General features: G+C 43.1%; 1 protein-coding gene across 3 annotated transcripts in view; it reads right to left on the bottom strand.

The window, feature by feature from the left end:
* adka (adenosine kinase a) overlaps positions 1-15,459 on the bottom strand; it is a 128,414-nt gene that overhangs the window by 11,740 nt on the left and 101,215 nt on the right. For all 3 annotated transcript variants that reach the window (XM_047812868.1, XM_047812866.1, XM_047812867.1), the window contains exons 8-9: positions 5,977-6,012; positions 238-352 (exon numbers count right to left, since the gene is read on the bottom strand). In XM_047812868.1, the coding sequence (XP_047668824.1) occupies positions 238-352; positions 5,977-6,012 (151 nt within the window). The remainder of the gene's footprint in view (positions 1-237; positions 353-5,976; positions 6,013-15,459) is intronic.

Below are 15,459 nucleotides of genomic sequence, written 5' to 3'. Positions count from 1 at the left end.
TGACCTTGTTTGGGGCAATTCACAAATGTTTACAGAAGAAATCTATCAACATCATGACTACTGTAAATGAGTAAATGGTTGGAAAAAAAACAACAACAACAAAAAGAAAAACATATGCTGCTACCAATCCACCCACTCTGAGAGCTCAATTCAAACGATTGTATCCAGTCTAGTCCAAGGACTCTTAAATATATACTTGGTCATGGCTTCAATACCAAGAAGGTTAACTATACATACCATAGGCCATTACGGTGCCCTCCTTGCCTTGGGTAAAGACCACGACTCTCTGCCTTTTCTTGTTTTCCTTGGGTAAACTCTGGGTCTTCTTGGCAATCTCCTCAATGTCCTCTATCTGCGGAGAAAAGCATTTTCTTTATTCCAGAGGACATTACTTATAGCACATTACTTACTTACACCAACTGAAAATCTAAATTAGTTAGCATGTAAAAACTAATTTAATATTGCGAGTGTTAGATGAGCGGTTAAGGCATCGAGTCTGATTGGCACGGCTTGGGCTTGAAACCTGGAAACTGTCCTTCGTTAGACATTTCCCACTTAATCCATATTTCAGGTCAGAACAATGTTCCATGAATGAATCCATGACCCAATAAAGCAATACATAAGTGAACAAACAAACTCTTCTAAAATAACAGTAATTGAGAAGATGGAGAGAATGAGTAGACCTTTAAAAAGGTCCCTGTGTGTGTACGTGTGTGTGTACGTGTGTGTGTGTGTGTGTGTGTGTGTGTGTGTGTGTGTGTGTGTGTGAGAGAGAGAGAGAGACGTTTAGGGAACTGGGTGAGATCATCTGCATTTCCTAATCCTCACACCTCCCAGCTGGCACTGGACAGAAGGAGCTGGGGGGAGCTGAGAGAAGGTGGAGGGGGTTTGAGAGCTGGTGGCTTTCATGCTCTTCTCCCTCTCTCTCTCTCTCACACACACACACACACACACACACAAAGCCCCAGTCAGAGGGTCTGAAGCAGTAAGGCCTTGCCAAAGCTCAGAGTCTGTCACATGTCCACTCGTGCCCGTGCCAGAAGCAGAGAGGAGAAGCTGCTTGGCCATGGCGGCCAGCAGGCCCTGACAGTTTTGTTAAATGGAGGAGTGTGTGTGGTTTCTCAGGCAGAACCAGCTGCTTCCACACCTCTACAGCCCCCTCTTGTACCTACGGAAAAAACACTCAGCTTTCTGCAAAGCCTGGCCAACCTTAATTAGCATGCTAAAGACCAGACTCAATCAACCTACTGCAGCGCTGCCGAGCCCATCGATGCTCAAGCTGGATATTGCCACTACACAAACAAATAACAGTTATTGAATTCAGTATGGGTTCACCAAGGGGGTAGTTTTTTAGTTCAGAAGTGGTAGGGGGGATAATATGAAGTGGGAAAAGGGGACAAACCCTGCATTTGAAAAGTAATAGACATGTCCCTCGTGTCCCCTGGAGACAATTAAGCTTATGAGGTCCGTCTGGATAATTAATACCATTTCGCTCTCTGATCTCGCCAGCCGAGGTAAGCAACTAAAGGTAAAGTGGTTTTAATGGCAACTAATCCAACAAAAATGATTTAATGAACTGTCAAACATGGGCCACGGCGTAAGTGACAAACCACATTAATTGAAACGCTGCAAAAAGATTTTCCTCTGTGTAAAGTGCCTTCATAAATATGGATGTAATCATTAACCGAGGCTGCTTTGGGGAAGGTTAACACGGTGCTCAGATTAGGACTGGCACCACTGTATAAAGAATCTGAAACTGAGATGATGATCATAACAGCTGTAGAAACGTTCACACCAGATAGAACAAGAGCAAAGGCAAGAGCCGGACTGGGGCTTTAATTTGATGGGATTTTTTTTTCACCAGTACCATGGGCTCAATAAAAAATTCTAGTTTTACAGTATCAGCTGAGTGTACACAATAAATGTGTCACTGGCTGTGGGTCTACAGGGTTGTGCTGACAGGAGGGACACAAGGTGGGCAAGTCTTATCACTGGGAAAATAATAACTCCATCAAAAAGTGATATCAGGTGAAAGCTATAGACAGAAATGCACACACCCATCCTAGTGGAGTGGTAAACTCTGGTGACTTATTCAGGCGAAGACTATTCAACACAAGCTTCGAAACTTCACCGGCTGCACAGTGTTGGCAAGCGCAGATTAAATGTCCGACATGCCTGGATAAGATTACTCATTCATTTTTCACTCCCTTTTCTTGGCCCCTTCCAACACAATGCAAATCAGAAACGCAACTCTATGTCCAACAGCTCTTTCCTGAAGAGAGAGAAAAGACCAGGGGTGTTTCATTACACACACAGGGGAGTCTGCGTGAGAGAGAGCAAAGGATTTGATCGAGGAGCCACTCAGTGAGCTTGTAAAAGCAGAGAGGTCTGTTATATGTATTCAGACTGAGGCGAGCACACACTGAAAAACAGATGTTTTGTTAGAATTGCTAGCCTGAGTTGCATAAAGGCGTCCCTCAGTTCGCTGCAACCAACAATTTATCTGCGTTCATGCAACATCCTGAACGTCTTTTCTCCCCATCCAAACTCTTCATCTTTAACACCAGTTGAGTGAGTGTTATTGGAAACCTTGCTTTAATTAGCAGAACACAAACACCTCTGTAACGCTCTTAATCAATCCAGTCTGAAGATCTCAATTTGTTTAGTGAGCAGCACGTTTTTTAATGGAAGGGAGGAGCAGAGATGTAGGTGATGACGGCTTGCGTTTTCCTCCACACCTTGCCTTCAGACGTTTATCTCTGGGCCCTTCTGGCGTGTACGCGTAGCATACGCCTGAGGGACAGAGAAAAGCTCCAACGTCTGTTCGCTTTGATCTGAATATCAGCTGTCAGAGCTCGTCTCCTAATGAACCCATCAAGGCACACTGCAAACCGGATCCTCCAGACCAGCATGAGAAAAGGCGAAAGCTCTTCCAGGAGCAGAGGGGCTTCCCAGGCAAACCTCACGCCGCAGACAGGTGCTGGTGGATACGCTAGGGGAATATGGATAGGCTGCTTTGGGTAAAGACAAAATCCATGCTGCTGTTACAGACTTTCTCAAATGAAATCTAGTGTAGGTTTCTGAAATATTTTCCCCCAAAACAGGCAGTAATTACCCCAGAAAAAGTTTAAGGTTCCAGAGCTGGGGAAAGTAGGAAGAGTAGGTGAAGTGGGTGGCACTACGGTAAAACTGAACACAACTGCGGTAAGGATTTTGCCAAGCCAATTTGTCACTGAGGCTGAATTTAAACATAGTCAGTGTCACATCCAAGGCCCAAGAGTGCAGTAAAAACCACACACTGATCAAGACTGCACTGATCGGCTCGCTCTGTTTCTGTATTGTTCTGACATGGGGAGATTAGCCAGGGCTTTCTTGCTTCTCTACATTTCAATGCGGTGCAACAATTTCCCAAACACATGGCCAGATTTGAGCAGCTCATCTACGCTCCCTATCCACACAGGCTTGGCAAGGTCGCACGCATATTATCATATTCATTTCACTGTCTCCTTCTGGCTACACAATAGGTTCCTATTCATTAAATCAAGGAGGTGGCTGGGCAAAACTTTCGACCACAAAAACATTCGGCGTGACTTAATTACGCTTCTCCATATCCACAGTACCCCACTATTCACTGCTTTCTATTCAGTTAATAAAAACCCTTAAGGATGTGGTCAGTGATAATCACCTCGTTTAATAACCATGAAAGGAATGATGATAAAAATTAGGAGGGGGGGGGGATAGCCATCCTTATTAGGGAGCCCGATTCTGTATCCATATTAAAGCTAATAAAAACGACTCCTCCACTGTAATCTGTCGAAGGAACAGCATCCAACAGAACATTCAATTAGCCTGCGGCGGATTCAACATCTAATGCTATTTAAGCACAACAGATGAGGATTGGATCACAGTGCGCTCCTGGTCTAATGACGGTTCAATACAGGAGAAAAATAACATGCTCTTATCTACCTTCTTGAGATGTAAATTGATTTATTAACAAGCCTCCATCGCCGAGCAACAGGGATTAGAAAGAAGCGGAACAGACGGGTTTGATTTTTCACTTGTTTTTGACTCTGGGATTTCATACTCATTTTTCACAATTGACCTGGCCACCGTGGAGGATGGCGAAATATCTCCTCCGGGAAGAGTTAGATCCTGCAGAATGCTATATTTTCAACGTCTTGTACCACTGCAGCTGATGGTACGGGGACACAACTGTTTAGTTAAAAAAAAAAGGAGAAGAATTACATAAGATTTTCGGAGCTATAGGAGGCATGTCGTGTTGTGCTTTAAGAGAAAAAGTAGGGAAATGCACTGGGAACTGAAGCACAAAGAGTCAATCTGGTGGTGTCAGAGTGAACGCTCCTTAGCCATTTGCCTGACTAGCTGCTGTGGAAAAGCGACTGATGTGTGGAGAAGTCTCAGAGCGCAGAAAGACAATGGGGGGTGGGGGATTGGGGTACTAGTTGTGAGAAATTTAGCTTACGTGCTTGTATTTCACCTTGTCCGATTTCTGATGTGGGTTTGCAAGAAAAAAAAAGTAGCTTGTGAGTTTTTTTCCCCTTCTCATGAGCCCTAAATCAAATTGACGTGCATGACATCAGTGAAGAGGTACTCACAGTGTGTGACAGTGCTTGGCGTTTATATATTTACTGTGTGCAATGCGAGCCCTCGCCCCCTCCTCTCTTCTTCCCTCGCTCTGGCTCAGCAACCCTTCCTCGCCTCTTTCTCTCTCTCCATCTCCCATCCACGCTTACTCTCCATCTCTCCCGCCCTCACCCTTCTCCCTGTATCTCTCTCTCCCTCCCTCCCTCCCTCTCCCTCTCTCCCGCTCTCTAACCGACTCTGCTGCTCTGCATTCCAGTCACGTCGATCGCACCTTGAGTGATCCTGGTGAAGACAATTATTCATACCGAGAAGAAACACATTCAGGCGGATAGCTCTGCGCTTGAAAAAAAAGATAAGCCACTTCAATTATTTAAGCATATCGTTCTTAAACTCACATTTACTTTCAGTATGAATTTGCATTTTACGAGCCCAGGACAGGGCCAACACGCCCCCCTCCCCTCTTCCTCGTGTGAATCCAGTAGTTCCATAGCATTATCGGCTCTCACCTATTCACTCGCTCATAACTCTTAATATTCCATCATGTAATGCATTAACACAACCAATCACTCTGTTTACATATTTAGAGGAGAGGTGATCCAGTATTTATGAGGGAGGGGGGAACAGCAGGAGGGGGAGAAAAGGGGAGGAGGAGGAAGGGGGGGGGGTTGTACGACGGGACGACAGCGCTGCATAATTGAGGATAATACCACAGCTGAGCAGTGAATCCTCATAGCCTAATGAAGCTAACAAGGTGGGCTCCTTAACAAAGCCACCTGCCAATCGCAGCCTGCGCTCAGCCTGCCCCTCAGGACTTCTCTCTCTCTTCCCAAGAGCCTTCTCAAAATTCAATAAATAACATCTGTAGGCGATGTTGGGTGCAGGCCTGGGAGGAATGCGTCATAACAGAAAAGGAGAGCGGAGAGGTGTGTGTGTGTGAAAAAGAGAGAGAGAGAGAGAGAGAGAGAATGTGTATGTGTGCGTCTGTGGAAGAGGGAGCAGAGGAGAGAATGTGTGTGAGTGTGAGGGAAAAGAGGAGAGAATGTGTGTGCGTGTGTGTGTGTGTGTGTGTACGTGTGTGCGTGCGTGCGATTCTGTGTGTGTGTGTGTGAGAGGGAGAGAGGGAGAGAGAGAGAGAGAGAGTGTGAGTGAGTGAGTGAGCAGAGAGAGAGAGAGGGAGAGAGAGAGTGAGAGCGGCAGCGCTGGCTGAACAAAGAAACCATGACGACTGCCAGGTTGCTATGGCGACTGCTGCGAGGGGGCCAAGGGAGTATAATAGCGCATCAATCACTGTCCGAAAAAAAGAACTTCATTATCAGCTGAAAAATAATCCTTTAGGATGTGTTTAGTGCGTGTGAGCCGATGTCCACTCACCTCGAAACCCTGCTCGTGCGCGAACGTGGCAGCCTCCTGCAAAACAAGACACACACACACACGCTTAATTACACACCGCCGCAGTGATAGCATTTCACTTAGCCCACACACTCCCATCTCTAAAGCCCGCTTGCTTCGTCATATTGCCTCGCTACGCTGTTCACATTTTCCACCCTCATAAGAAAAGAAAGACACGTCAAAAGAAGATCCAGTTTCAAAAAGCTAGGCTGTCTTTACATAAGCAGCGATACCCACATTAAAAAGAAAAAAGCAGCACAGAGGACACAGAAATTAAAAAATAAATCCACAACCAACACAATATATGTACAGAAAATGAAGAACTTGGATACAAGCGGCTGTGGAATGAATAAATGAAAATCTAATTAAGCGTTCAGGATATCACAAGTGGCGCCTGAAAGAAGGATATTCGTACTTGAGCCTGAACAATAAAAGCAATAAAGCGCTGCTGTGAGGTGATGGAGAAATAAAGCCAATTATGTGTGTGCTAGGTCATGCCCTTTGCTTGGCAGTGTGACCCCAGGGAGCAGTTGGAACATCGTGGCTCTTTAAAGGATGGAGAGGAGGGGGATCCAGCTACATGGCTGGAAGGGCAGAGGGTCCCAGCAGGGCTGCACACAGTCTGTCTGTCACCAACACTGGATAATAAACACAAGACGGGTCCATTAATCTACTCTACACACACGCACACAACTGACACATGTATGGAGAATAAGAAAAGACTGCACGGCTCCAACTAAGACGAGAACAAAATCCTCCGAGCGCTACGTAAACAATATCCTTATGTGACATTTAGTTGTTTGTGTTTCTGTTCCAGTCGCCGGCATCAAGAGTCTTTTCAGGGTTATAAAGTTGCCCATGGGTGTGTATTTATGCACATCTGAAAGTGAAGGTGTGTGAGGCTCAGAGGTAAAACACATCAAGGTTTGGGCCACAATTTGCACTATATACTTGAGAAAATCCTAAATCCCTGCAGAAAAGCTTCTAGGTTTCATGGCACCAATTATAGCTCAATGATCTGATACAGCAGCGAACAGGCAGCTGAGGTGAACCGGACCTTTATTAAGAGTGATTAAACAGTATCATTTCAAGATTAACTCCTGGACTTAGCAGCAATTCAGGCCCCTTCGGAAAATTGAAACAGACACTCTTCACTGGTCAAGATCCTCAAAGAGCTTACAGGAAACTGTCGTGCAATTAACGCTACGCCGCACCACGCTCGCCTTAAGCCTTATGAAGCCCGAAATTATTCAACTACAAGGACAAAAGGACAAATCAGTGATGAACCAGTAAGAACATACTTTATGCACAGCTTCACTGAGAGTTTCATTAGTGGAAAAAACAATGTTTCTTTTCCTCCATTCAGAAAGCTGTGCTGATTATTTCTATCCACGATGACTCAGAGTTCAAGCATGAAAATTGACACGGCGCGTTCATCGCAGCTTCAGGAAAACTTTCCTTATTTCCTTTTAAACGAGTTGCACAAGTTGCATGCAGTGGTGAAAAAGCTTACGAGACCTTCTCCACCCTCTGTAATTTATGGCTCATGGGAAAGGTCTGGGGAGAAGGGAAAGAACAAAGATGTGTGGAGCCAGAGCCAGAACGAGACAGAGTGGTTTAATGAGGAATGATAGCTAAGGGAGTGAGGACGTAGCCACTGAACAGGATAAACTAGCTCTAAGAGGACAGGGTCTGGACACTTTGACAGCCAGCCAGGCCTGACATGAAGCTCTGAAAGTGGCAGACTATCGAAGACACCCAGATACCCATTGTGTTTTCTCTATACGGTGCTTTGCGTAAAACAAACAAACAAAGAAAATCAATATGGCTGAAATGGCTTACATGAAGAACGGCAGAGTTTTGCCCAGGCAGGTCTGCGGTTCAGGGTTAGCTAAAGTGCTTATACTTGGCAAGACCTAAGTGCAAGTGCGAGCCAGTTCAACCAAACCCAGGCTTTTCCGAGCCAAAGGGAAAAACTTATCTCTCAAATCATCAGCTAGCTGCAAAACAACAAGCCGAGAGGGGCACAGACTGACCAACACAGTCAGGAGTGTTGCGGTGTTACGTGCAGGATTAGGACTGCTGGGATACACGGCAAACACCGATGCAGCAGAAGCCAAACAAAGGTGGCAATGTAGGTTACAGATGAGGGCGATTGAGGCGTAATTTCATAATCGCAGCCTGCAAGTCGCACACACATCGATACGAGTCAGTGAAGGGCCACAGGCCTTAAAAGGAGGCCGGGAGATGGATATCGATACAGTAATCTGGGCAGGGGAAAAGAAAGATTAGGGGAAGAAAGCGAGCACTGCTGAGGTGTTAAGGTACTCCCCTGAGAATGCAGCAGGCCAAGTGGAGCGTGACGGGCGACAAACAACAGAGAGCAAGGGAAAGAGAGAGAGAGAGAGAGAGCAAGAGAGAGGGAGAAGGGAATAGCAAGAGAGATGTTTGCTGCTAAGGGCTTTACAGGAGAAATTTATTTAAACCCACTAATCCTTTATTTACCACTGCCTCCTGCAATTCCCACTTAAGACTAGGTCGCTAGTGGACCCTGTACTCCGTGTCTTATGTAAATCGTGACGTAAAACAAGAACATGGCCATGAACAAAGCGTTAAATGGGACCAGATCAATGACTAATCAAATGAACAGAACCCGGTGTGACAACCTGAAACCACTAACGGTGCATTCGGTCTCATTTCCACACAAGAGCCTCTTTCATTAGATATCCTTAATGTATTGTACTGTACACCCCTGAAGGCACTCAAGGGTTTGTTAACACTCATTTGGGATCGGCTCCTGATGGATGTTGTGTTTTGATGTGGTTATAAATGGCAGGTAGCCAGTGAGACAGTGTGTAAGCTGCAGTGAGAAACTGCTCTTGATTTTTTGCCGTGGTTCACCATGGCTAACTGCTCCAACTCCCTCCACCGTGTGCACAACTAGCGTGTGACACAGTTAGAAGAGAAAGAAAATATCCACAGGGCAAGCTCTTAAAGGAAACGCTCTGTGCAGCACGGCAGCCGCAATAATGAGGTCATCAAAACATCCTGGCTGCATGAAATGCGTGTGAAGCGGGGAGTGTCCACGTCAAATACAAAATAAATAAAGAAAATAAGAATACAATATAAAAAAAAAGAACCCTTGGCCTTTTCACCTAGCTGTCATTTTTGAGATGTTAATTCCACTGTCTATTTTCTCGGGATAAAAAGACTGGAGAGCTCATGAAAGAAAGGTGTTTCCCCTTGATCTCCTTCACTTCATTTTGGTTCCACTTGCAGTATACTGGCAGCATGTGAAAGCTCAGTCTGGGGTTTGAGCGGAGCACTTCAAACGTTCCTTTGTTAAACAATGCATGAGAAGCAATTGCTCGCCGTAATGATATCATTACCAGAATCACGGGCACTGACTGCTGTCTCTCCTGTCCTGTATGGAGTAGAGGAGATGAGAGTAGGAGAGAAAACATTTCCACTTAAGCACATGTGACATCGCTCTCAATGACAGCCTTATTACTGCACCGTAGTATGTTCTGATCACTTTCAAAGCCTGCCATTGTCCCTGAGCCCATCACCGAAATGTACACTTGCATGTAAACAAGTTTGTGGGCTCCAGCCTCCAGCTGCGGCTCCGGCATGAGGAATAAACTAGCTAATGGCTGTGTGTAAATATAGTGGAGCTAAATGCACATATACACAGGCAAGCCTGCTGAGCTGAAGGCCAGTCAAACACCACATGCACACACAGCCAAGGCAAGACAAAACACATTGTGCTGGTCAGAAACAGTTAAACGTAACACAGTCATGTGTAGTGGTGTAATGTCTCAAACACCTAGGGCTGTCAACACAATTTTACACACATCTTCAAAGTCTGAACTAGCACACTGAAACATGCTGTGATTACAGGACAATGGTGAAAGCGTGGATATCTTTTTGTCTTTTCAAGGATAGCTACTGGATGATTACAGGAATATATTGATAAAAAGTAAAACTTCACTTATACAGCACAGGCTAAGGCTGACCGTGTAATGATTAGCAGGGTTCTCCAGTCCTGCAGGGGGTGCTAGTAAAATTTCTACAAATAAGAGCTGCAGAAGAAGATGGAAGAGCATTTAGGTCAATCCAATCTATGAATCAATAAAAGGAATCAACTTGAAATGAATCAGCTTGAAATGATTCAGAATGAGCACACCTTGTTTGGAACAATCCCTCACAGGCATAGTTTAACAGTCTGCAGAATTCGCCAAGCTGCCATGAGAAAAGCCTCCACAGAACATCTATTTCCTCTACTATTATTGCCTGTGGAGGCTAGGAGACCGTCATCTCAGAGGCCTTAAGTCTAAAGTACATGACTCTAGTGCATGACATCTATAGTATCTTAGCGTATTTTACAAGGTTGGAGCCAAATGGTAAGTAACTGTTGGCTACTTCAAGCACCACTCGATCAAAAGCAAGATTCAAATCTGGGAGTAACAATTCAGAACAAAAGTATTAATAATGAACAACATTAAGCTGTAATTCATTTCTTGTTAATTATTTGAACCATGCTCACTTCTGAGGTGAGGGTTCATTGTTAAGGTTTATCATCCCCCAAAGTGATTCTACTCAGAACTCTCGCTGATACATTTGGGCCATGATATAAACAAAGAAGCCATAAAAGTTTTAGACTTTTTTCCCCCTCACTAAAAGTGTTTAATATCCCTACAAATAAAACCTCCTTCAAGTTTCATGTCATAATAATAATAATAAAAAAAAAAACACTTATAAATACACCAAGGTCAATTTCCTACTCTCTCTATAACAGCTTATGTTTGTACAGACAGTTTTTTGGACCAGAGAAAGCAGACACAGCTTCAGGTAGAATGTTCTCTTTTACGTTGCCTACAAGTAGCTCTTGTGTGTTCTAAACAACAACAAAAAAAAGGCTTTCAGCTGCTTGGTTTTTGTGAAGTCTCTGGTCATGTGTGACAGGTGAGTGCAGCAGCAGAGTCAGACGAGCATTGGGAATGATGATCTCATTAGAGAAATGACAGGTACGTCCCTGGAGATGCATCAGTCCTCCCCTTGTTCCGTGACATGAGCTACGGGTGACAGCATGGACATGTGACTGTGTGTTTGTTCAAGTGTGCATGACTCTGTGTGTCTGTGTGTGCGTGTGTGTTTGTACTATTGCATGTCACAGAAATCATGCTGGTCATTACAGTAACTATGAATACATTAACCAAAAGCTAATTAAATGCAATTAAACATTTTTGGTCTAATAGACTGAAATAGAAATAGAAACAGCCAAAAATCTCAATAAGCCACAGTTCCACAAGTCCACAAATCCAATGGGACGTACTCCAAGTGTTCGGTCCCCCACGAGAGCTGACAAAAGTCAAGCTGGCTGATATATAGTGCAGCAGAGCATGCTGCTGTTAAACTTCTCCAAATCATACTGGCAACAACAAGCTGACATCCTGCACTCAAATGCTGTGAAAGAAATACACCGGCCGTGGTGGCAGCTATTGATCTGCCCTCAGTGCCGTGTCTTCTCTTCCATCCATCATTACTGTGCTGCTAGCACACACACGCTGAAGGCAGTGTGTGTGTGTGTGTGTGTGTGTGTGTGTGTGTGTGTGTGTGTGTGTGTGTGTGTGTTTGTGACAAGGCCCGGGCATCCCTGTCCACCTCCCTCAGTGTAAAATGGCTTCTGTGACTTGTGCTGAAGGATATTCTGGGCAAAAGCTCCTGAGCTCACAGATTATAGTTGTTAGGTGAACTTTCCCAGCACAAACCCTACAGGAATCCCACAGCAGCACGCAAACCATCGACTATCCCTCCGAGGTATGAAAACTGTGTTCCAACAAACCACTGATCTATCGAGTGTTACCTGAAACGGCAATCTAGAGGCTTTTCATGGTGTTTCATGAACAGTGGTGTGGAACTGATGTTACTGTCATACACCTGTTTATCTACACTTGTTATTGTGTACACTGCAAACTATATTATTACAATTCTCTAATCCATAAGAAAAATACCATTATACCAAACATCAACGGACGTTTTTGTAATTATTGCATTGTATCAAAATATTTCACATGCTTCATTTTTTTTTAAATAATAAAAGGGGTTACTAATTCTTAGGTAGTATCAAGATGATCAAAATGTAGTAATTTTTCCTCAAACTATGTGCTTTGTCAACCTTTTGCACCATTCTCATCGAGGACTCCAGGTTCCGCCTAGGGTTGCAAAGGGGCGGAAAGTTTCCGGTAAATTTCCAGTAAATTTCCGGAAACTTTCCACGGGAACTTAATCTGGGGAATTTTGGAAATATTCAAAATTGGAAACTTTACGGGAATTTATGGGAATTCATTGGAAATATAGGGAAATTTATACAAACTAAATTATATACAAACATAAATAAACATTTTGTTTGGTTATAAGCAGACATGCATGCAAGGTAATACTTGACTGATTTAATTGTAAGTAGAACTTTAATTGATTTTTTCATTGAGTATCAAAAGCATAATAAACATTATTATGCTAGTAATAAACATAATAAACTTAATCATTGTAATAAACATTATTTTATAGAGGATTTGTTTTTATTTCGGGGGGAGTGAGTGTGTGGAAGAGGGTCATCAAATGATCTGTGTATGTGTAACACTCCTGATTTACTGCTTATTAAGAGTTAGTAAGATAGTTATTAAGTTTAGGTATTGGGTACAATTAAGAATGTAGAATAAGGTCATGCAGAATAAGACATTAATATGTGCTTAATAAGTACTAATAAATAGCCGATATTCTATTAATATTCATGCTAATAAGAAACTAGTTAAATGACCCTAAAATAAAGTGTTACTGTCCATGTTATGGAAGTATGCAAGTACATGCAGGGGGTTTGGCCTCAATGGCCCTCCAGTAAGCAGTGTGCTGTGTGCAAGTGACCGAGGAATACAGGGTACAAATTCAACTTAAATTGCATAAAATCTTGTTGTTTTTAACAAAATCATGCTGTTAAGATTTTTTTTAACTACATTTAAGTTCCTTGTTATAGGCAACTCTGCATTTTTTTTTTTTTTTTTTTAAATTCCCAGTTTATTTCCAAATATTCCCATTCCATATATTACCGTTAATTCCCATGGAAAGTTTCCAGCCTTGAAAATTCCCGGAATTTTGCAACCCTATTTCCACCCACCCTGTTATCTGTCTGCTCAGTCTGCTGCAATCTGCCCAATGCTTTTGTTTCAATCTGAGAGACGCAGGAGGAGCTTCTTCCCTCAGGCCATCAAACACAGACGGTCACCCTACACATCCCTCAGGGCTCCATAAAGACTCTCGTCACTCACTGGCACTCTGTCTTGTTGCTCCATGTAACATACCTGTATATTTTGCATGGTCCTATTTTGGGCACATTTCTGTACACTGCATAGTTTTAGCATCGGTTTTCGGCTTTTCATGTCACTGCTAGTCATATTTACACTGTATGTGTGTTTGGGATGAATAAAATCTTGAATCCACATAATCAATTTATTACAATATTCTTATTGATATAAAAAAAACTCTTACACGTCTTACATTATTCTCCATTCAACTTATCCTGGAAGTGGAATTCTGTTATTTTTGAGCTACAAAGGTGTGTTTTGTTCACAACAAGTGAGCTAGCTAACATTTACTTTCTTAGAACAGTTAACAGTATAGTTTATAGATCATCTTACAGACTGAAACAACTTGTGAGTCTGTGTGGATCTAAAGTAAATTCAATTAAAGCAGTGCAGTGATATCTGAATTAGTATTGCTGGTGTGAGCAGCCATGGTGATGTGATGCCATATGCTGAGCTCAGGGCTGAGGAGACCATGCTAGTAGGCATTCAGAGATTTGGAGCCCACAAATGCCCCTTTTCCACCGAGGCAGTTTGAGTGCTGGTTCGGAGCCAGAGCCTAATTTAAAATCAGTTCTTTCTATTTCAACACCCAAAGCACCAGCTCTGAACCAGAAAAAGTGGCTCTTAAGTAGCACCAAAACATTGCTGGTCTAGACTTAAGAACCGCTTGTGTCAGGGGCTGGGAGTGGGGTTACTGTGACCGACAAGACAAGAGAGAATGTCGGTAGTGCCATTTTAAAATCATTTTAAATTAGGATTCGCCAAGTTTGGATGCCAATGTAGGTTCACAAAGCCATGAGCATTAACAGTAAAGCAGCATCCGCATTGATGATGTGTTTGTGTTTGCCACTGCTACGCTAACAGTGCTGTGGCTCTGTGATGGCTCTCTAGCCCATGGAAAGGCAACCCGGTTCTTAGAAGGATCGCCAGTGGAACCAACTTCGAACCAGCACCAGCACTAGCTCTGAACCAGCACCCGGTTCTTTCAGGTGGAAAGGGGGCAAAAGTTTACGAGTCACAAGGTTTAGTTAAAAGCAACATTATGCTGAAGGCATCTTACAATTCCTTGTTTAATTTCTTTACACAGCTATTTCATTTTCCTAGCACAGAGCTTTTAATAATAGATATTGTCACAAAGCATCTTCACAGAAATCCAGACATAGATGTGAATGTTTAACAAGTAAACCAGGAAAATTCTGAGACCAGATGAGGAAGAACCGTTTAGAGGAACCAGACTCAAACTGAAACCTTCAGGCAGACACTGAATATAATAATGAGACTTTTTAAAAATATTTGCACCCACGGAGTTATAGATATAGCACTAGCAGCCTGTTAGAATCCTTTTATATTGACAAGCTTATTGTGCCGATACCTGATCTTTTAATAACTGCTGATTACTGATGCTACGTTTATATCCAATAAACAGGTTTGAACTGTGAAGACATCGTTGCTGATAATTATGCTTTAAAACAGACACAAGGCTGTGTTTTCATTCAATACCTGCAGCACGGCAGTCAAAAACATGTGCGTATCACAGGTCAGCTTATCTCAGCCTGTCTGAACCCTTATAGAGATCCCTCCTCAGTATCACATGTAGCACATGCACAGGTTTGTCTTTTATATTTTTCACAATATTACTTCCAATGCATTGAGAGGTAACACATTACTCGTAGCATCTGTTCACCTCACTACATTCACCTCCGTCAAGCTTTATATATTATTGTCAATAGTGGAAAAAAAAAAACCCCTGCTGAAATCTAACCCTTATATAACTGACACAAACATGCAGTAACGTTGTAGGCAACTCCCAAATGATTATCAGGGCATGGCAACCTGTAGGTACACAATGCAGGTCACAAACAGTATTCAATTTCTGTACAAGTGTGCATTTGTTATGAGGTATCATGCAGATTAGTTTGCTTGAGATCTTGGATTCCACACTGCGTAGCCAAGCTATCAGTCAAAATGACAAAACTGCTACAATAACAGACAAATCAGTGGTGGTTTTTAAGAATGAGCCGAATCAGGAACAGCGCTGACAACTAGTGCATGCAGTCAGGAAAGTAAATCGCTCTCTCTAACAAGTCTAATTGTGTCTCTCACA

The sequence above is a fragment of the Tachysurus fulvidraco genome, chromosome 4, assembly GCF_022655615.1.
Source record: "Tachysurus fulvidraco isolate hzauxx_2018 chromosome 4, HZAU_PFXX_2.0, whole genome shotgun sequence".
In the NCBI taxonomy this organism is placed as follows: domain Eukaryota; kingdom Metazoa; phylum Chordata; class Actinopteri; order Siluriformes; family Bagridae; genus Tachysurus; species Tachysurus fulvidraco.
The sequence above is the reverse complement of the archived record's forward strand: the minus strand, read 5'-3'. Positions and strand labels throughout refer to the sequence as shown.